Source organism: Drosophila rhopaloa, unplaced genomic scaffold (assembly GCF_018152115.1).
Source record: "Drosophila rhopaloa isolate 14029-0021.01 unplaced genomic scaffold, ASM1815211v1 contig_163, whole genome shotgun sequence".
Taxonomy (NCBI): domain Eukaryota; kingdom Metazoa; phylum Arthropoda; class Insecta; order Diptera; family Drosophilidae; genus Drosophila; species Drosophila rhopaloa.
The window spans coordinates 13,299,792-13,323,659 of NW_025335043.1; the positions used below are offsets into that span (position 1 = coordinate 13,299,792).

General features: G+C 40.8%; 2 protein-coding genes across 2 annotated transcripts in view; both read left to right on the plus strand.

The window, feature by feature from the left end:
- Positions 1-23,868, plus strand: part of LOC108039956 — a 46,120-nt gene that overhangs the window by 820 nt on the left and 21,432 nt on the right. The window lies entirely within an intron of this gene.
- Positions 20,495-22,594, plus strand: LOC108039959 (basic-leucine zipper transcription factor A). The gene is made up of 2 exons (XM_017117154.2): positions 20,495-20,568; positions 20,635-22,594. Exons 1-2 carry the CDS (start codon positions 20,566-20,568, stop codon positions 22,456-22,458), a joined length of 1,827 nt encoding a protein of 608 aa, XP_016972643.1. The 5' UTR covers positions 20,495-20,565; the 3' UTR covers positions 22,459-22,594.

A 23,868-nucleotide genomic window follows, 5' to 3' on the forward strand; every position in this document is an offset into this window, starting at 1 on the left:
TTCGGTTTCGGTCTTGTTGTGGCCACCGACTGGTTTTATTGATTTTATTTTGGTGATTCCCTTGCCCAAGATCGCGAGTATCGCGAGTGTCCCCGGCTCATAAATAACCCCAGTTGGGTTTTATCACCCACAAAAGACCTGGACAAATACAAATGAGAGCGAGAGCTCCGCGGGACATGAATAATAGCTCATATCTCATTATCAAAATTCTCACCGAGGTGTTCCCTTTGTGAATGGTGCTTGCCAAAAAGATTTATGAATGGATTTAATGTGTTTAGCATGATTATGCAGATCACCGCATCGAAGATAATATCTCACTAAGGTGGGGACTCTGTCTCAAACAGAATAAACAGTTGGACTGGGGAAAAAAAGAGCTGGGGGAGATTGACGGATTCACGATTAGGTGGCCAAGATTTGAAAGCTTTAAAGGGCTTGTATTGAATTTAAGTTTATCTCTTTTTTATTTCTTTTTTCATAACTTTAATAACATTTCCTTGGAATTTGTTATTTTTTTTGTTGTGATCATATTAGTTTATTTTGTATCAATATTTTGGAGTTGTTGATTAAACTCGAGGCGTATGTCATATTAATTTATTATTCAAATATTATAATCTGTTGGAAATATAATATATCAAGTATCGGAAAAAAAGGTTTATTATAAAATATTTTTTCTGTATACCATCAGATTTATAAAAGTAGAATTACATTTATTATTATTTCTTTAGGTGGTTATAAATGAATAACCTTTGTACCCTTGTACACAAACAGCTTGCTATTTCTCCCACCTTCTGAAAACCTTAAGCTCAAACTCAGGTGTCATAACAGATTTGTCCCGATGGTCAACAAGGTGTAACCGAGAGCCACCATCTCCATCAGAATGCAAGGAATTCTCTGGTGCGGCTGATATCTTCTCTTAACCCTTTTTCCCCACATTTTTGTGGTTGCGCCTGCGCTTCTCTTGTTGTGGTTCTCCCATTTCATTTCTGCTCCATAACTTTCCAACTAAGTGCCGACTATCTGTCTGATTTGCCGGAGGAAGGGGCCTGCGATCTTAGTTCTGGGGCTTTATTTTGGAGAACATGACTTTGACTTGTGGTAATTTGATGTTAATGACAATCATCAGCAGCGACACAAACAATAACAACAGAGACAAGAGGAGAGAGAAGTGACATCCACACCACCGCCATATGCCATATACCGCCAGAACCTAGGAGCATGCTTAACACGATTCCGGGAGATCTCCACCAGAGACATTTTTATGTGCGTTCCGTTCCCAAAAGTCGTGGCCCATAATCGGCTTACCCAGAGTTCTCCTCCCCTTTCCGCAGTTGACACTTTTGGCTATTTCGTCCATTTAGGCATTCGTGTTATTAGTTCGTGCCCATGGTCTTCTGTTTTTTGTCCGTTCCTTATAAACTCCCCATGAACTTGCTTGTTTTATGGTTTCTTGTGGCCTAGTGCCATATCAAAAAATGAGTTCAGCGTTTTGTTGTGACACTTTAATGGCCTGCCCAGACCCCATTCCCCATCGAGATGGTTATCAATATTACAAAATAGTTTTCGGTCACCATGGTTAAAGCGTGCTCGATGAGATTGGAATGGTAAACAGGCTAGAGGTTCTGAAACTCAAGACTATGAGCCAGGTGGAATAATTTAAATTACCATAAAGTGTTGTTTCCGATTTTGGGGAATCACTTACATGTTTGTTCTTTACCTCTGTTGTTTCTGATTTTCATCGTAAAGGGTTTAGAAGGCCCTTTCGTTTGAAAGACCCTAGAAAATGCACATTATAAGTCTAAGGTAATAATAATCTTATAAGGAACTTCTTTTTTGATTCAATAATTGTCTGTTCAGTTGAGTAACCAAAGACAGTTATAAGTTCCACAATATTTGTCCATAAATTCCATTTAAGCATATTTTTCTTAGTCTGGCCCTGCACTCTCTCAATATTTTTAGAGTTCAACCATTCATAAGTGGTTGTTCCCATAAATTCCATTTGTATATATTCCATTTCACTTAACTGGGCTCCACCACGCTCTCAACCCGTATCGCTCCCTGTACCCCAGATCTTTGGGTCAGACCCCCGCCATCCTCTCCGCATATTCCGTGAGCTGGGGCCTCGAAAATCGTCTGCAATTTGCTCATAAATTACATGAAAAACCGTCGCAATGCCAAAAGCTGCACCTACACCATCATTATCAGCTTGTAAATAAAAAGACTTTATCAATCGTTAAGCCGCGGGCGGAGACTCTCGATCCGGAGCCGGTGTCCGGGATCCGTGGAGCTCCGATTTGGGCCCCGAAAGCGACTCTCTCACCTAATAACATAAAAGTTGTCAGAGGGAGGAGATGAGTTGCGGATGAAGATGAAGATGGAGCGAGTGCTGGCGAAGGTGGGTCTGCGTCCCAATCCCAATCCAAGTCCCAGGCCTTCTGCGGTCAAGTACAAATATTTTTATTTATGATTTTACAGATCAGCATATTGCTCAATAATTTCACCGCAACGGCAACAAAATAACTTTCAAATTACGCCTGCCGAGGGATCCTCGCTTAAGTGCGCCAATTTTGAGATTATTATTGCCGGCTGCGTATGCAGATAATCGTGACCTGGACCTTAAGGATGGGATGCCCATAATTCAACCAGTTCGAAATACCAAAAGCGAAACTGCCAGCCAGGATTATCCCAGTTAAACTGGTGGTAGATAAGAGATAATAAGAATAAAGCCAGACTCTTATTTAATTACTCTATTTGGGCTAGTTTTGGGGCATAAAGTCTGTTGGGTTAGGATCTTCGGGTTCTTGAGTATTTGGGGCAGCTTAATATTTTCCCATAAATTATTCGGGGCTAAGAGAAAATTACTTTAAAATTTATGGCCCCAGAAAAGGTCCGACCTGGCATCTTACACGCTGATTTGGCCCTTTTATTTTCGGATGGCTGGTTTCTTTTGCAATCGCGGAGAACAGGTATATAGTTCGTGGTTCGCCGGCAATGATATCCGCGTTCCGAGGGGGCGGGGCCCTGGAAAGTTCGCACGATTGATGATCGACTGGCTGGGAGTCGGGTTGGAGTTCCAGATTCCCTGAGCTCCGATGACGCCGTCCTGTCACCGCACTGACATCGCCGTTTATGTAATTACCTCCAGCCGCGCTCCGATCACAAAGCCATCCCATCCCATCCCATCCCAATCCGATCCGATCCGATATGATCGCGATCACACACACAGTTTTGGCTGCGGCTAAGGTCCAGCTTGTAATTATTTTCTACTTAATCTTCATCACATGCGAAACATGTCGAAAAGTTAAGCGCTCGGCATGAGGCGTTGCCTTCACTCCTCGGATCACTCCCCACTTTCCACTTCCCACTCGCCGTTGTGAATTGCCGGAATCGGGTATGCATTTCATCGCATTTCACTTGCACTCGTCGCGAGTGGTATTTCCAAAGCCATTCCCAATTGCTAATGACTTTAGGAAATTGCCGGAACGCGGCAATAATTCCCCTTTGAGAAATTTATTAAAAGAACTCATCCCAAATTTCACGGCTGCCATCGGGGTTCAAGAAGATAGTTATAATTTTGGGATGCACCAAGAAAGTATAAATAATTTTAGAAAAGGTAAGTATGTAAAGGTATGTATATGAAGGTAAGTATATGAAGGTAAGTATATGAAGGTAAGTATATGAAGGTAAGTATATGAAGGTAAGTATATGAAGGTAAGTATATGAAGGTAAGTATATGAAGGTACATAACAATACAAGCCGTTAACTAAGTATTGAAATAAAGGATAAGGTATGCTAAAAGTAAAATATTTAAAGTTAAATGATCTTAAGTTGTGACTTAACACCAAAGAATGACTTTTTACGTGCAAGCCATGACATTTAACACGATTAACGTTGGGTTATTTACAACAGACAAATAAAAAATCCGACTAAGATCTTCAGATACAGTTGATGCACCGGATAATATCTGTCTCGTGCTCATAAGCCCCCACAATAATTTATTCATATTTTATGATACGACATTTCGGCTGCAAGTGCATAATAAGCGCTTTTTTATTTCCTCTGTTGGACGACAAAAGTAAAGCTTATAAACATTCATTGTGCCCCACAAAGAGGCCGAGTGGCATGTATGGGCATTCGAGAAATCACGTAATCGTCTGGCAGTCACATGGAACCATAACCATAGCCCTCCGATTCCCCCATCTGGAGGTATAATCTGTTATCTTTCGGTGCCTCCCCGCTGGGCAAAGTGAAAATGAAATGGGCAGTGTGCGTGCTGCAGATCACGCCCCTTCTCTTTCAACTGCAAGTGCATTTACTATATGTATATACACTCGTATATATCAGGTGGATTCGGAGGGTCTCACATGCAGATGAAGGAGATTTGGAGAGGGTGGGTCAACCTCTGACCGAATTTCCAGCGATAATTATCGGCTGGCGTGCAAATATGCGGAAAGAATGCTCGCTCGCTCGGCATTCGCATTTTGTTCGGTCGTGTTTTCGTAAATCTTGCGCTTTAAATGGAACTAATTAAATTCGAAGTCCGAAAGCGTTGAATTTCGTGTGTGAGCCCATAATTGGGGCCTGTAAAGCCGCCGAGAAACGCCCACAACAACGCACATGCTCAACCGACCGATTCCACTCTAATATACTGCCCCCTTTCCACCATTTCAGCTCCCACTTTGCACTGATTTAGTGTCATATAAAGTTGTAAGTGAAGATTATGTTACCAGAATTAATTGCAGCCAAGGTGAAGGTAACCGGATGAGGAGTGGCATCGGGGGCAGCCAGAGAAAGAGAGACTGCGTCCCCTGTGCCATGCCACAGCAGACCCATTCCCCGTCTGGTTCTGGTTGTCCCTCCGCCTGTCTTTCTGCTGACAGCACGTGCTGAAGTTGTTTCCTCCTCCGAACGTCCCTGCAATGGGTAACTCCCGCCCCTGTCTGGGCCTGGGAGTTTTCTGTCAGTGTTGTCAAGCAATAATGGCTAAAAAAGAGCCTAAGGTAGGCACTAAAATAGCTGGATTGCATGTACATGTATAAAAGACATACCAAAATAAACTAAACCTTTATTCCAAACTATAATTTAATGTAAATAATCTGAGCTTAAGATTTTTGAAGCTTCAAATAAAGCCTAAAAAAAGATTATAAAATGTTGAAAACCCTTTCTTAGACAAACCAAAAAAGAATATGTACACTGGGCTTACTTAAGTTAATTTTGAGTTCAGAACAGTTTTACTTGTATTTGTTTTAACCCAAATAATTGTAATTAATTAGTTACAAAGAAAAATGAAAAGCCAAGTATCCAAGTAAACAACACTGCCAAGAGTAATTTTTATAATTTAATTGGCAAAATGACAGGTTTACTCAGAGTGGCTCGTGGAAGCCTTAAAAAAGCAGGCAATTGAAGCGATATTGATTTTTGGCCACACATGCGAGTTTTCCTGGGACACAACCATGATACGGACTGTCTCGGCTCGTGTACTTCATTTAAGTGCCGTTTGGCACCAGGTCACCCACTCCACCTCTGGGGATGGGCCGTAAATTGACTTCCAGCAGGAGTCGCAGCAGGATTCAAAGCCGAATGTTTCCCTTGCTGCAGGTGTGTGCGATACTGCTGAGATTTAATGTCATTTTTAGGGGTTACTACTATACACACTCCCCTGCAAATTACGAACAAATTATGGAATTCCATAATTTCATGATTTGCATGAAAGGAAGCAGGAAGAGGAAGTATTTTGCAGGAAGCCCTGCATTGTGCTTAAAGCTACGATGGGCTCATTCGACCAAGCCTTATAATATTATAATATCCTGAACGTGGCCTTTTGTTGGAGCTGCTCAACAATTCAACTTCATTGGCCATGTGCTGCCGGCTCGGTTTCCATGCTCCATTCTTTGGCTGCTTGGGATTCCGTTTGATGCACATTAGATAAATATTCCATATTTCAATGCTGGCTAGCAAGGCAAACAGACGTGGCTTGTAAGAGCTTACACTGCGAATATCGAAGTGTTTGATACAGGATTGAATAAGGAACAATGTGCAGTACATTGTTTATTTTTAAGCAATTAATAAATATCATGAATCTCAGGGTTGAATTAAATTCAATGCCTTTGAAATACCATTTCCCTAGTGAACTAAGTTTAAGTAATCACACTAAGAGACTACCAATTTTGTAATTTCTCCTGATAAACTATTAACTAGCACTCCTCTTTTTCTCAGTGCATATATGAGTGTAAGGGTATTATACTGCACACTCATATGTATTTGCCAACAGCAACTAAACCCAATCAAACAAATATTTGAGATACGTTTCAGTGTGCAGCTCTGGGCCAATGTCCTCTCTCTTTCGCCCCCTCACGCCCCATCTCTTTCTATTCACTATTCGCCCGCCAAAGTTGATTTTATGAATATTTAACGGACTGCAGCAGCCGCAACAACAACAAAGGCAAATAAAGTTAAACAAAAAAAACACAAGAGAAAGCCGCGACTTCAATATGGAATTAAATGCAATTTTTTAACCCACTCTGAGTGGGAGGCTGTGTGGGAAAATGCTGCCATTTAATGGGTCGCTGAGTGGAAAAAGTGAAAAATAAACGACAGGGTTTTCCTCTTGTTTTCTCACTTCCACTCACTTCGCATTTTGCACTTTCCACCTGCGAGAAGTGAATTTAGTGTAAATGTAGCATAACTCTTAGGGAGACCTTGATAAAGGTCCCCCTCCAAAAACTGCAAAACCACCCAGCATAATTATGTATGGGGTGCACACTTCTGCCGGGATTTTCCTATCCCGGTTTGAAAAAACAATTACCATATGCCATAGCAGCTGTGGGTATCCCAATCCCCAATTTCCCTGCATGTAGCCCCAGTTATGCAATCCTTTTCGTAGCCGTCAGCAAAGTTGTAGCAGAAATTGTTTAGATTTTTCCCTGCATGCATTGCGCATACGCCTCCGTGCAATTCCTTCTGCAATTCTCTGTTTCAATTTCCCTCCTATCTTTTCCGTTTTTTTAAACACTTTCTTGGTTTTATTTTTGATAATTCTGTTTTGTTGTCTTGCATTCCTGAGCGAAGCAGTAAAGGAGAGTGACGGTGGGGGAAAACGCAAAGCGGATTCTGTGGAATATTTGATGGGAGGCAAATGTGCTTGGCACACTGGAGAAAAATAAGACATTAAATATGGAAGATTTGCATCTAATAATGTATTTATAGGTGCTGCAATATTTCCACTCAGAAACATGTTATCACATACAAAAGGAACCGATTAGTTCAAGTTTTAAAAACGTCTGATTCCAATTATTTCGGTGTTGGTATTAAATTCTTTTTTCTAAGATCAGATTCTCAAGGAATTGTGATAATAATATTGTAATAAACGGATCACTTAAGCCAAAATGAATAGTAAATATACAATTTCCAATCATTATACAGTGATTTTTAAGTGGTTTAGATTCAAATCCAGTTTGATAGTCAGAGCGATAAAGTGTAAGGGATTCATTCAAGTGGCTTTTAATCACCATTGTATCTGAAACCATCTTCATCTCCACTTCATCCTTATACCCCACAGTAACCTTAGCAATAGGGCAACAAAAAGAAGACCGTATGACAGGCACTCAAAACAAAGGCAAAGGCGGAACACAAAAAGTAAGGGAACGAAACGCGTGCCTTCCTGGGGATCTCCACTTCGAAGTCCCTTCGAGAATCTGGAAATCGGGGATGGGATGTGGGATGCGGGGGCGGGGCAGGGGACTTAGTCATAACAGCAACAACAGGAACAACAACGAGCTGGCAAGATGATGAGAAACTCGAGCGTCAAGCAGGCAGAAGCTTTAAGCCGCTAAATTGTATCGGATTACAGAAAATTCCGAGCCACGAAGCTGAAATTCCTTGCCCACAGGCGGGCAATCCTCCCCAGCAGGCTGCCCTTTCTCTTGAGTACCGAAACCCCTGTTCCTAAACCTTTCAGGGGCGCAGCAAGGGGGTCTATAATATATTTAGCATAATATAAGATAATTAAACTGTATTTCTCATTTCGGTTCGATTTGTTCGTATAAATATACAAAACACAAATATATCAATGCTAAAAATCTTTTTTTGGTATCCCCTTAAATATAGTTCTGCCTACGCCCCTGTTTCCCCCGTTCGCTTTGCAGTTGGTAATACCAAGTTGGTATGTTAATGAAGGTGCTTCAGTCAGCAGCGGGTTAAGCAGCAGGGGCGGGGAAAGGGGGGCCCGTTGTGGGTGTCGTCCTCGACAACTAAAAAATGGCTGCAGGGCAAACTGCATAGAAACGGATCGGGAGAAACGGAAAGAACGCGAGGCAGGATGACACACAAGTGCTAGCCCCCTGAACTCGTGAACTCCAAGTATCGCGGGGAATCCCATGGAAGGCAAGGGGCTATCGGAATTATGAAAACCGGCACAACAAGCGAATCTTAACACAGTTTCCCCAACACGAACATTTAAGCAAAGACAATCGATGGCCGATGAATGATTGGGAGGCAAAGAAACAAAAAGAAAACGCGAAATTGCAGACAATTTGCCTAATTCGCGTTCTGAACCCTTCAGCACCCCCTTAACCCACTGAAATCATCTAAGAACAGGATGAGCCGCATTCCCTTTCCCGTTTTCAGGGGCAGCACACAAAAATTGATGCGGTTTTTTGGCTCCAGCTAACTGCAATTATTGTTTGCGGCTTTTCAATTGCCTCGCCCGGTTCCCCGTCCTCCTGCCCCTCCAAACTCCGCTCCAAGCCCCTTCGCCTTCTCCCCCCATTTCTTAGAGTGGCACTTTAGTTCATTCCCAGTTTCGGTTCGCGTTTTGCAGCCTCGCAGTCAGTCATCATAAGGTGAGAATATAATAGCGCACTCGTGAGATGCGTGACTGCAATTGCCCCTACGCCCGAAACTGGCTATGTACAGTGGGATAAATAAGGTGGTTCTTAGACAAAATATGCCAGATATTTCAAAGTATCATAAGAACCTAAGCTTTTGTTTTTTTGAAACTCAAAACTTTCAAAAATCCTTAGGAGATAACATCTAAGTATTATTTAAATATGTTAAGTTCTTGGAACTAACAGTTATATGATATTATACCTAACAAAACCTAATGTTTTAAAAATATATCTTTATTAATATCAAAAAAGAAAGGTTTTCCCATTTCCACTGTACCCAACTGAGTGACTGGGAATTGTGATCTTGGTCTTGGGCCCAGCTGATAAGCAGTCCAAACAAACAAATAATAATGCACGATTTGTGGGCCGCGGAGAAAATTTCGTTCGGATCTGCTCCGGCTTTACCTTTTTTTGCTCTTTGATTGAGCAGCGCGCGCTTGCCTTTAACTAATTGAGCTTTATTGTGGGAGGCGGGACGGGAACTGGCAGTGGGATTCTTCATCTCCTCGATTCTCCAGCTCTGAGAATCCCAGACCGCAGACGAGTTGCTGGACCCCGTCTTCCTGTTCTATAACTTTCTGGGTCGGAGTTTGAGTGGAGTTGGAGTCGGTTGGCTCTGCCATTTAATTAAAAATGAAAAGTTCTTGCTAAGAAAAGGTTCCGCCAAAGCATTTTGCGGAAAATTAAAAGTTTTTCCTTTTATTTTCGTTTGTTTTTTGTTGTCATGCGTGGGGAAAAAGTCACATGTGAGCAGCAGATTTTTGTACTTTCGGCTTTTTAAGCTGTATTTGAGGTTTTGTCAACTTTTAAAAAAAGCTGGGAATGCTCACAACCTTTTTAAGCTTTCTGTTCCTCATATCTCAACATAGTTAATATGTATTTAATTTGGGACTGTGAATTACGGAAGCAGACAAATATTTGTAGTAAAAAAACAACTTAATTCATAATGTTGAGACTAACATCAACATTCCACTTAAATTAATTTTCAGATGTCAAAATAAAATATATTCATTGCATCCATTAGCAATAACTCTTTATGACTTTGAAACTGCTTATGATATCATTGCATTTTATTTGCAAAACTCACTCCTTTCCATCATAACATTCTCTTCACCGAGGTTCAAAGTTCGACGTAATAAAACTTTCCCCTTTTTTCGTTTTTGCCATGTCAACTTTGGCTTACAATCCTTAAAAACTGCACACAAAAAAGCGACGACATCAAAGTCATAAAATCAAAATAAAAACTTTTTGTTTCCGACGCTGCGAGAAAAGGGCAAAATCTGAAATATTAAAGTCGAGTCTATTAAACTTTTTCCTTACTCCCTCACATGAGCGAACTTCGGCCATGTATAAAACATATGATTTTTGCTTGATGGTCCCGCGGGCCAATTTATGTGTAGAACAAATGGCTGGCAAAACAAAGCGGCCAGAGGGGTGGATCCTGGACGAGGTGTCCTGGAGCTGGCAGGATGCGGCTGCTCCGGCTGCTCTAATAAAATAAACCTTCAGCTAGCAACTTGCCTGCGGGCTGTAAATTTGAGCGCCTCTTGCAGACATAAATTGTGTGTTAAATACATTTTATGCGTATGCCAAGGACCTGCGTTTCCTCCGTTGGCGGAAAGTCAGTGAGCCTGCAAACGTAATCAAGGTCGGTGCCACCCCCTGCCCCACACCACCCACTCTTTGCCCCCTGTTGACGTTGCTCCGGGCAACGTTATGATGTATGGCCGGAGTCAGTGCCAGAGTTTGCCTTTGCTGCGTACAACGTGTCGTATGCGTATTATTAACGCACGTAAGTCGCTTGGCATCCTTTTGCCTTCGGAGAAAACTTCACCCCCAACCCCATTGGTAATCCTTTGGCTGCTCCTTTTGTTGTTGCCAAGGCACCAGCTGAGCATACACATGTTTGTGTCACATTTGGACTACGCTTTCTTGGCGTAATTCCCCTTTTCTCCCAGCTTTCTCCTGTTTGTCTGCTCGTTTTGGCCCCTCAGCCTGGCATTTCCTTTGTATATTATAAAGAAATTTGTTCTGACTTGTTGTTGCTGCTACTCCTTTTGTCGATGTTGTTGTTGTTAGCAGCCGTTTTGTTTGCCTGGCTTACACAGAAAATCTTACAAAAATACCTTGCGATTTTAATTCGATTAAGAATATAGTGCACTACCTTGGTAGAATAAGACTTTTGCTAGTTTTATAAAACTAAACATTTTTGGATTTAAATAATACTCATGATCACTTTGGATTGGAGCATTTATGCTTTAGTTTAATGAGATTATAAATAGGATTGTTAAATTCAATAAAGCGGCTCATAAAGCAGAATTTAAAGGCAACTTAAATGTTTTTAATACGTTCAAGATGGTATAACTAATACCTCACTTATTTGAATTATGAGAAAACGGAAATTGGCAGTTAGTCTTATTAATAAATCTTCAACTTTTTGCAGTGTGATGGGCGTGGCATTATTTGGTAGCTCCACGTCGAGAGTACTTCCTTAGCATACTTTCGGGGCATTTCTTGGGCTCTACTTGGCCTGGACGAGCCGGAAATGCTTTTAGTCACTCCTTGGGTTGAAACTTGTTTGCATTTGTCCCGATTTCGGGTCCCGTTTTTGGTCCTAACTGACTGCTCCCGACCACTGCTACGCCTCGTCCTTTCATTGCTGCTTAAATTCCATTTTAATTTGTTGTGTTTCGTTTTATTTCTCATGTTTTCATCCTCCGTTTTTATTTTTAAACATTTTTTCACTGGTGAGCCGCTGAAGAGCGCTTAATTACCAGCATTTCTATGGATGTTGGCAGGGCGGATTCCTGTATTTCTTGATTTCCTGGAAAGGGGAATTCCCTTTTGAGAGGGCCAGGAGCTGTTGAAATGATTTTCGTTAATTTCCTCAGGAGCAGCGGCTACAGTTGCCTGATTTTATTTAACTTTACTCCATTTGATTTCGTTTCATTTAATTTCTGGAGGAAATGGAAACCGATTGCTGGCTCCGTTTTGTGGCCAGCTTTTCATTTTATAAACTGTCGATTTTCTTTTTTCGACAAGCCCAGAAAATGTTCATTAATGGCTGCATGACCCTTTAATGGAGGCGGTTGATTATAATTTGGTAGACATTAATGGGTCATTATATAAAATGCTTTACCATTTCGCCTTATCAATTTAGAAAATGAGGTATACAATGTTTAATCAAAGTACATACAAGTATGACTAAAATCGTCTGCTATTTAACTAAATAATTACTAGCATTTAATAACTAAACATTTTATAAAAAAGAAATTTGATGAATTCCAAAGCTTTTGGATTGGCCAAATGACTGAATTATTTATTGAAACTCTGCCTTAATTTTTGTATCCCGTCATTAATAATAATAATTGTATCGATTATTGTAGTTGTTATTTCACAAACAATTTATAATTATATTTGGTTTTCCTGACTAGTTTTTGTGCTTTTATGAAAGCCTAATGTTTACCCAATTAAAATATCACATACAACTTCGTTTATTATTTTTGGTCCCGCATTTCTTTCAGCCTGTTACAAACAATACCAGAGAATGGTTTAAAATCCTTTTGAAACGAACTGCTACTGAAAACAATAAAATAGTTTTTAGTTGGTTAAACACAAGCCACCGCATGTTTCACGTTCTGTGGTCCCAAACATTTAATGCATTCCATTGTCTGACAGGGGAAATCTGTTTAAAAGCCGAAGTATTCTTTTTGAAAATTATTTTAATTGATTTAAAATAAAATATGCGTGTGTTATATTAAAAATTCATTGTCAGGCCGTGTGCATGTCTGGATTTTGTTTGCAGCTGGAAATAATTTGGTTTTCCGGCTCCCTTACTTTACGGAACTGTGTTTATGGAGTGACCATCATTTGCATAATCCGCTTATCCTCTAATCAGCTAAGTAAATTATACAGATACATGTGTGTGTAAGTCCATTGTATCCATTACTGGCGAGTGAAACATTCGAGTGGAGCACTTTGATGTCGTCGGGAATACTCTTTGCCATTCATGGGAATCAATTGAATGCCCTCAAAGCTCTCTTAACAATCCACAACTACTTAAGCCCGCTTTGTAAGCCATCTGCGACCCCTCATCTCAGTCTTTCTCTTTGGCTCCCAAATAACAAAGACAACATCGAAATAATCGCTCTAAGTAGACGAAAGGGGGACTGGGGGCGAGGTGACTCCGGCATTAGAGATAGATGCCTTTGTGTCACTGCAATTGACAAAATAATCACTGCTACATGGCTGGTTGCAGCTACAACAAAAAGAGACAACAAGCTGGCTGCTAGCCACAATAACAACAGCAGAAACACACATATTTTCCCGCCTAAAACGAAAAAACAGCAACAAAAACCAGATAGGATTACCGGTTGCGGAAAACGAAGCTTGAACATCCTACCTTTAAAATTTTAACTTTAAAACTTCAAAAACATATTCTTTACAAAATAATTATTGCATTTTAAAAATATTTAAAATTTTGACCAAATTTTCCTTTACGAAAAACTAAAGAAGTATGCTAATGAACAAAAGGATAACTAATTCAACTAGTGAAAGTTCTTGGATTTAGTTTCAGTATTTTATGCGATTTTATATATTGATTTTGGGAGCAAAAGTAGAAATCTAAATACAAGTAGGAAAGACTTATGAATCTAAGCTGTTGATGCAATAGATTTACCTTTCTTTAGAGTACAATACAACAACAAACATACTAAAATCGTTTGGCAACATTTTCTCATGCGCACGTTTTTGGCATGCAGCAACATTCCGCGCTGGCAACATTTGTTGCTGCTGTTGCGGGATGCTGTTGCTGCTGTAGCTCGTGTTGCTGTTGTGCCTGCTGCTAGCAACATGTGGACCCGAAGCTGGGCTTTGTTGTTGCCATTGCCCCATGGACTTCGGCAAGTGCTTCGCTTCGCACATTTTCCATGCGATTTTTCAACAGTTTGCAAAAACCTTTTTCGCGCGGCTCAGTCTGCAACTGCCGTCCGTTGGTCTCGGTTCGAGTTGTCGAGTGTAGTGTCGCCGGCAAAAGCGGGCCAAAAAGCTCAGCTCAGCGGGGCTCCTGACTATATAGAAGCCCGATCCCAAAGCCCAGGAGTCCGTTGAACCTCCAACGAGCGGGGAAAAATAAAGAAAGAATACTATTCCATAAAACAAAAAGGTGCCAGCGAGAGTAAAAATAAAAGTAGAAACTACAAGGCAGCAACAAACAATAAGCAAACGTGCAACAAATAAAACAAATAAACCGAGAACGTAACGTAACGTATTTTTTACCGAAAGCCCCACAAAACCCCATGTGTGTTTGCGGAAGTCGTTCCACCGCCATTGTTAAAAACCCCTAAAAATAAAAGCGGAAAGAAAACAAACCGTTACGGGGCGGAAGTGTGTTATTAGTGGCGCCTCAAATTATATTTACTCGAAATGCACTCTACATTTTATAAAGTAGCTTAAGTAACAAGAGCCCGAGAAAATCATATTAATTAAAATTTATGCCAAAGTTCGGTAATTTGCATGTGTGCGTGCCAGTGTTTGTGTGTTGTGTGTCTGTGTGGCAAAGTTTTAATTGAAGAAAACTTATCGCCGCATAAATGTTCGTTGCGCTATGCTAATTGAAATATAACGGCAACTGTTGTAAGAGGGAAAAGCGAAAAGAGGACACAGATTACAAAGGGAACAAAAGAGAGAGGAGTTGACAACCCAAAGAGTGTTGGGGAAGGTTAGTTAATTGAATTGTGTTAACAAGATAACTTACAAATTATGAGGTTACATTTTGAAACTTCAAAATCATACTTTAATTTAAATTTGGCTTGTGAGTAATCTGTTTACTATTGAAGTCTTAAAGATAAATAATTTACAAATCCAAATATACAATTATGTTGTTTTAAGAGTAATCTGTTTACTATTGAAGTCTTAAAGATAAATAATTTACAAATCCAAATATACAATTATGTTTCCTACTAAGAAAAACACAAACTATAAAACATAAATAGCTTAAGATAAAACCGCAAAATGATGAACCTAAAAATTAAATCTATGCGTTAAGAAATCTTCTTCTTTGGTTGTATGGTATTATTACCTCCCTTCCTTTTTCTTATTTAAGTAGTCATATTAATAAAACAATTCATATGTAATAAAATAACAAAAATAGGCAAATAACATTAAAAAGCAGCAATAATTTCAGTTACCCCCAACTCAACTTATTCGCCATTAATCAAGTAACCCCATCAAAATCGTATTTATCAACCCGTTTATTTGCACACCATTCAAACTTTTGCGAAGCGTTATGAAAAACTTTTTTAATATCCTTTTGTGGGGCAACTTTTCCGTTTGGCGGCCGTCTATCAAATTCAATAATCACTTAAAACCCATAAATATTTGGTTGGCCCTCTGACAGAAATTTCCGTTTGGCACAGTGGCAAATAAACGAGTGGTGCCACCACTTTTCCACCGGCTGTCAATGTCACTTCAATGATTAAAACTTCAGTGCAAATAAAACGGGCGAAAGGATAACGGACGGCGGTGATGATGCCTTTGGGTCGAAGCTGCCCAATCATCCACCGACGCACCGGGCTCTCATCCTTTGTGAACCATCTCACAACCCAACCTGGTTCAGTTTCTCCTTTTTTTAATGAAAACATAAACATCTCTTTTACCCCAAGTTACTCTGCAATTTGCTTTTCTCCCTGCCCTCTGCTGCTGTTCCTGTTTCCGATCCTTTGTTTTCTTTCGGTCGTGGCTCGTAATAAATTTTTAATTTTGCTTAATTGAAAATGGCCATGCCTTGCGAACAGCACACAGAAAAAATAATGATTTTACTTTTTGATTAGTTATATACTTTTTATTAAGAATTTCTGTTGTGCTTCTAAAAGAGAGATCATTAAATAAAATACCCATTTATAAAGATAAATTTATGATGTACGCCTTTTACAAATTTGATTGCCTTTAAAAAACTATGATAACGATATAAATGTTTTTTAATTGTCTGAGAAATGTTGTTAACAATTTTATTACTGAAATTTTGTATGGCATACAAAAGCAAGTCAACTTCATTTTAAAGATTTTTCTCAGTGCAACAACAATGAAACTCGAATAAAAAATAAAGAAAATATCGCCGGCTGCTCGAACCCAAAGGGAATTATTATTGAAAAAGAAGCAGTGCAGCAACTAAAGTTCCCGTTCCCGTTCCCATTCAGCATTAGCTGACGGGTCGAGAGGAGTCGTTTCTTAAGCTCCCATTGTCTGGCGGACGCACGTGCTCCGGGTGATTCTACGGGGAATCTCCGGGTGCCACTGGGAACTGCTGGCTGGCACTTGGGAATGGGACACGTTCAACTGTCGCCCCGACCACTTGAGAACTCCACTCGAGTGCGGGGGCAAGGTGCTAAAAGCTGTTCACATATTTATATAGCTGGCTGTACCATATATGGGCAAACATTTAAACAAACAACAGCATACTCAGTTGGGTTTTTTCTGGGCGGGGAATACGGGGGAGGTGAGAATGGCTACTGGTGCTAAAAATGGGTCACATTCTTGTCGTTGCACGTTGCCCCATGAATGGCGTTCATTTTGTGGCGCCAAGGCGTTGCAAGCTGCTGGAAAAACAGACAGCACAAAAGTAGCTCTCTCCGGAGTCCAAAGGCCCTCGACAGAGGCTTCCCCCATACACTGAAAGAATTTAAGAGAGGAGCTAGGCTATGCTGTAAATTAAGTGATGTAGTTTCCACGTATCTTACTGCTTTATAAGTGATCTCCTTCAAGTATCTAGTTTTAAATATTCGTATTACATATAATATAATCGTAATATAATACTGTAAGCTAATGAAATTAATGGTCAAACTATGTTTTTATTAGGATAAATAAAGAAAAAGGTGTAGGTAATAAGATAAGATGTCTTCAAAGCTTAAAATACTAGTTTTCGCTCTGTGCACCACTTATGGCTATCCCCTACCCCTGACAGGCTCGTTAACACTTTTCCCAGCAGCTTATTTATTGCATATCAAGTGACACCTCAATCCCAGGCCAGATCCCAGATCCGAGAACAGGGCTAACTGCTGTGGGCCAATGTGAGCCAATGTGAGCCGGTCCGGGCCAAATGACGTCGTCAACGTCGCTTCAGAAATGTTTTGGCATAAATTAAACAAGGGCTGGCGCACTCTCCGCTGCACTCCTGTATTGTCCAGCAGAAGAATGGGACTGGGGGGATCCTGGTCCGGTCTGTTTGCCTTCCATTTTGTCACACATTGGGGCTCAAAGAGCAACGCCAATTTGTCTGAAATGTTTTGAATTCTAAGCGAGGACGGGCGATGATGGCCAGATCTTCGTGGCACCGGCATGCGGATGTGATGAATGTGGGATGTGCGAACGCTTTGTGTCGTCTGCCATATTTGCCTAGTGGAGCGTCGTCCTGGCTGAGTGTTGCAGGTGGATGTTTCCCCAGCTCCGGGCTATTTGATTTTTCCATTTTCCCACTCTCCCACTCCCACTCCCCAGCGGGAGTCAATCAATTCGGCTGTGGCCTCCCCGGCTGAGGGCTCCGTGTGAATTATGTGGCGATAAACTTGGCCAGGATGGTGCAACTTGTTACCCATATTGTGTGGCAGCACCTGAAAGCGAAACACCTGCTGCAGATGCCACAGCACTGGCTCACCGGGCTCACACGTTGATCTTATCGCTGTTGGACTGCACACACCCAAAATGAAAGAGTTCGTCCCAAAAAAGGAGAAAAGAGCGGAGGAGCTCATCCAAAAGAATCTCTGGCGGCACAGCAGGGGTTCTGATAACAGGAGTGTTCTAACGACCATTCAAAAAATATAATTTGTTAGCCAGGAGCTAGGTATTTGCCTTAGTCATGCAACATTTTTAGAATGTAATGGAATATAATTTAATTGTCCATTTTTGTGATTATTAAATATAATACGATTTGGCTATGTAGACCAGTTAATCAAATTATAAATTAGACAACGAACAAATAAAGACGTTAAAACATTTTAGGTTGGATTTTAAACTTAGAGAAATTTATAGAATTCAATTACTGGGGTAACTTTAAAAATGTACTGTTTATAATTATTTAATGAAAATAAAAAACAGTTTTACTTTGTACATTAATTTTAAGTTATAAGCTAAACAAATGAAAAATTTAACTAGTGGACATTTTAAATGCAATTTAACCGATCTCTAATTTTTATTTTTGAGATGTGGTCACTATTATTTTCCCCCTGACTGTGGTTACACCCCCTCCTCACCCCGCTGACGTGGTGGGCTGCCGTGCTACGTAGCCCTCGCCTGCAACTGCCTCAGCGATCCAGGTCCGGGCTTATCTCACTGACCATGATGATGATGCTGCCTTGGCCTTGGGCATCTTCTGGCCCCCTTCGCCCCTCTTGGGGTTTCTGTTTTTGTCGTTCATCCGTTGCCATTACCCCTAGCACCATTTATTTACATTCATTCCTTATTATTTTCGTGTGCCTTTGGAGCCGGGGTCTTGGGAGTTGACCAAGTCAAGGGCCTCAGCTCGCCTCATTGTCTGGCTACGATGCTGGATTCTGGATTCTGCTGGATGCTCGTGGAGCCGAGGGAACTGCCGGTCCTGCCCGCTAATTTCGCCTTTTCACAGATACCCATTCTTTGCATCTTCCCCTCTGGACTCTTCTGTCCACTGCTGCTCCTTTTGCATCCAAAGTTGCGATTTTGAGCCCAGCTTGTGTGGGTTGTGGCTATGGCGAATTCCTTGGCCTCAGTTTCAGTGTCTTCAGCTGCCGGAGGAGTTCATTTTCGACAGAGTATTTTGGGTATATCAAATGAATATCGATTTAACATAATAGATTGAAGAAAAAATGTACTTAATTTAAAAAAGAAATATCCTTTCTTTCAAAGAATGAATCCTAACAAAAGGTTAAACCTTTAGGTTTTTGTTTTTTATTTTAACTATATCTGCATTTAGTTTATAGTTATTTTTGGCATCGGTATTATAATTTCTGAGGAAATAAATTTTCACAATTAAGCTATACATATCCGCAGTAAGGAAAACCCCAAGTCGACGCGATCTTGTATAGCCCCACCAGCAGAAATGCTTAAATCGACTAGTGGGAGGCTCATGAAAAATTGAGCAAGTGCCGCACTTGCAATTTCAACAGCTCATCTGCCGCTGCGCAAAGCAATTTTTTTGGCCCAGCAGCAACTTCAGCCTCGTTTTCAACTTCAACTTTAGCTTCCCCGGATTTGAATAGTTCCTGCCTTCAGTTTGCTGCCCATTTCCACTCTTTGAATTTTTCACTGGCAAGTGATTAGATTTTAGTTTTCTTTTACTGCATAAAGGAAAATAAAAACCAATGAGGAAACAGCCACACTTTCCATTGTCGGAAAACAGAAAATAATTGCACCTTGATTGTATTTTCAGGTGTAAATTATGCATGAATGGAGCTGGGCAAATGAAAATCTTGGCGAAAAAGAAATTAAGGGGAATCTGTATGAGAGTTTGTGCTGCGTTTGGCCAGTGATTAAGAAACTAAGTTATATCAAGTTGATTTTAGGTTTCCCCTTTTGGAATTGCTTTCATAGCATTTTATTATAATTAACTAATATTAATATTCTCATAAGGTTCTTTGTTTACAAATACAGTGTATTTAGAAGTGTATTTTAGTCCTATTAAAAGTTGTATCCTTCTATGATTACTTCAGAACTATATTTTAAAATTTAATTGATTTTCTTGACTTGATTTCCGAATTTCATTTATCTCTTTAGAAAATCAGTAAGTTACGTGTAAGTTTGCAATCGCCTTTGATTTTTTCCAACATCAACCTTGTCGTTTTCATCTTTTGACCAACTCGAAAATCGATTCAAATCAGTGGGAGTTCTGTCAGCGACAAAAACCTTCAATCAAATTGGAGTATGCCAAAAATTCGAGCTATGCATCGGGCAATTCAATTACAAAGCCCAGCAGGAGATGTATGTGTGCTCTGTCTCTGTCTGCCGAATCTTTTCCTCTCCCTTCTTCACATGTCATGTCAATGACCAGGTAGGGCTCATCGCTCACCTGGCGACATGTCAATGGGGCAGGGAAATGGGGCGGAGACAAAGTTCCGAAGATAAAGCTCTTGCCATGAATATGCACCTGATGTGCACTTGCACCCGGAAAACCAAATCCCTCCCCGTTTTCCCCCTTTCCCACATTTTCGCCCTCTTTTTACCCGCTTTTCACCGCTTTAGCCTTAAGCTCCTGCTGCGACTCACTTTCCTCACAGGCGACAGTCTTTTGCACTCGCCCATGCATTTTTCCATCGAGCAAAAACATTGAAAAGCGAGTCATAGATTTCCGTTTGTGCGCCTCGGAAACAATGGCATTTTCATGTTGCACGTAAAACGAACCAAATAAACCAAGGGAAAATCTTGGGAGGGGTTGAACAGATAGCACTGGCACAATATAACTTAAGTGCAATTCCATTTTTACCGATATTCCAGCCACTGGCGCCTTTTTAAGTGAAGTGAACCAAACACAAATCGCAGCGATAATAGCAAACGAATCCAAAGTGCCTTAGGTTATTATAGAAGATAGTCAAAATAAAACTAGCTGATCGATGGGTGGGCATTTCCTGCAGAGATTAGGTAGGTGACCTTTGTGTAGGAGTTGTATAAATAGTCAGGGAATATTCTGGATAGACACAGTTCAACTGAAACCCTCAACATGGTAAGTCAGTCAAGGAGAGAGTCTTTGGGTAGTACTAAACCTTTGGTCTTCCAATTTCTCCACCAGCATTCTCTACGTCTACTGGTCCTTCTCGGTGCCTTGTTGGCCACTCAGGGCAGAGTTTTAGATCAGGAGAAGATTCCTGAGATTGTCGCCTCCCCGGCAGATCTTAAACCATTGGAAGTCAAGCAGGAAGTTGTCAACGAAATACGGAAAACTGAACCTCAGCTGATTGGTAATGTTAATTCTCAAGAGCAGCCGACAAATCCGATTTCCGAAGAAACCAAGGAATCCCAACCTCAAGTGGCTATCGAGCAAAGCCAATCTCATCTACCTAACTCCATCGGTTCTGAAGAAACTCCTTCTGAGGCAATCAAACCCGTAGAAGTTATACCAGCAGTTACCAAAGGAAACCAGGAAAGTCAATCTCAGCTGACTAACTCAATTGTTTCTCAAGATGCTTCTTCTAAAACAAAAAAAACCGAAGAATCTGAACCAGCAGTTACCAAAGGAAACCAAGAAAGTATATCTCAGTTGGCTAACTCCATAAATTCTCAAGTAGCTCCTTCTGAACCGATCAAGCCCGTAAAAGTTGACCCAGAAGCTGCCAAGGGAAACCAAGAAACCCCAGCTCAGCTTAGTAACACTATTAACTCAGAAGGAGTTCAGGCAAGCACCGAAGAAAAACAACCCACTTCTAATGAGATTAACAAGGAACTACCCAAACAAGAAGTGGGTCCACAAAACTCAGCAAAACAAGGTCGCGATAACAAGATCCAGTTTGCGTATGGACAGCCTGGTCAAACCCAAACCCAGAACCAAGACCAACTCATTAGTGTTCAAGACCTAGAAAAGATCTTCAAGAATCAGGGAGTGCAGTTCCAGTCCTTGGACCAGTATCAAAATCTATTCAATAAGTTCCAGCCGCAATACGTTTCTGTGGTGAACACGCCGGATGCCAACACTCACAATCAAGCGCACTACTATCCCAACCAGAAGAAGCCCGGATTTCCCTTCTCCTTCCTGCCCAATCCATTTGAGAAGAACGAACCCACTTATGTCAGACCGAGTCCTACTACGAGCTCCACGACTGTTGTCAGTACGAGTTCTACTACGAGCTCCACGACTGATGCCAGTTCGAGTTCTACTACGAGCTCCACGACTGATGTCAGTTCGAGTTCTACGACTGATGTGACGCAGCACACCCACAACCACATCCACATCCACGAGGAGACCAAGCCCTTCCCCTTCCTGCCCAATCCCTTCACCGACTTCCCCAAGGTTGTGGGTCTCAGTTTGGTGCTTCTCCCGAATCCATTTTATGTCAACAAAAGCAATAGTCAGACTCACCAGGCTGGTGAATATCAGTACTTGGGAAAGTTCCGTGCCTTTTCCGAAGAAGAACCCCAGAAGCAGCAGCAGTCCCAAAAGCCAAATTTCTACCTGATCCCTAATCCTTTCGCCAATCTTTCCAATGAAAGTCAAAAGGAAGATGGCAATGTCCTACTGTCTGTGAATCTGGCTTCACTACCTCTTCTGGTTCCTGCACCTGAGATCTCCCAAGGAAAGGCTTCTTCGGGAAGCATCAGTTTTCAAGATCTGATTAAGGCAGGCAATGTCCATGTGAGCCAGCCCCTCAAGCTGCCGGCCAACAATGGTCTCAGCCAAATTCAAAAGGAGCAGGCCGCTATCCATCAGCTGATCCTCAATCATCTTAGCGAGCAGACGAATCTTTTCCAGAAGCAATCTCTTGGAAATGGAAAGCGCTCCCAACCTGCTCCGTCAGTTGCAGTCCAGGAGGAAGAGGAGAGCTCCGTACTTTTTGCCGTGGAGATCCCGAAGTCCATCTACCGCTTCTTCAAAGGCATCTTTGGTGGTTTCTCCAACTGAGAAGCCAGTAGAAGATCCTGACCGAAAGAACAACCAAGAACTAAACAAGAATGACATACTAAGAAAAACATCGCATACATTTAAATTTAAGCTAATTATAAATTATTAATTCAAATAAAGTAAATTGCATACCAAATTTAAAAAAGATTATTTTATTTAAAATTCAATGATATATAACAATAATATTTATCCATCCCTAGTAAACAGTAAAATAAATAAAGTTGGTAAATTAAAACAAAATTAAAGCACCTTTAAAAAAACCTTATCCCATTACCAGAAAGTTTCAATTTAATAATTTCCTAACTGGTTTTCCTCCCATTAAACGACTAAGCAACAAACAAATTTAACCTGCTCTCCACACATTAACAGACTTTCCCAACTGAATTCAAAGGAAACTCGTGCAAATATGATAAATGTGTGTATTTAGGAATCATTACCCGGGCATTTCATTTGCGGAGATAGAGAGAGAGGAAGCGCTCACACATTCGTCATTTCATATTAGGTTATCAAGCCCAGATAGATATAATCAAAATGCGAGAACAGACCCGCAAGCAGACACAAAAACTGGGGCCATTATGCAGAATATATTCCAACCAGATGCATTCATGACTGCTCACCTTTTTGCAACCCTTCGGCTGCAGTATTTTCATTTGGTTGCCAAAGTCGAGATGGCCCAGGATGCAGATGCTCTGCTCACAGACATTCGTACACGTGCACGTGCATCCTTCTGCCGTTTGCCATTTTAATGAATACATAATTAGTCTTTTTGCCAAGCTCTCTCAATCCACCCACTCCCACTCCCCCACCTTCACCTTCTCTTCATAGCTCCTTCTCGTGATGCCACTGCAGCACCTGTTCAAATCATTTCTCATCTGAATTTAATGCCCATGCAGCAACACGTTCTTTTCCGCCCATCGTAGCGGTCCATATACACTTGAAACAAATATATATCCCAGAAATTAAAATAATCATAACCTTAATTTAAGGCCCTAAGCCTTCAAAACAAAATTATTATTATTTATATATACATATTTAAATTCTAACTTAATCAATTGGCAAACCAATTAGAAATATCTTTTTTACATTTGTCAAAAAGTTATTAATTTAAAAAGCATTAATTTTTTAATAAATATACTTGGTTTGTTATAAAATCCAGTATAGTTCCGTTTTAGAATATCTTTTAACTGGAACATCTTGCAGTGCATCCTGCAAGTGTAGTTCTCTTATTGGTTCATTTCATACTTTTATGCAATATGGAGATAATGTTTACTCCTGTCCAGGTCCGTCGCACAATGAGAGCGAGAAAGAGAATATATGGAGGACAGAGATGGCAGCATATAATTGCCAGGATTACGCTGGCTCATAAAGTTTTCCCGAGCATTTGCAATTGTGTTTGCATTTCTCTCCAAT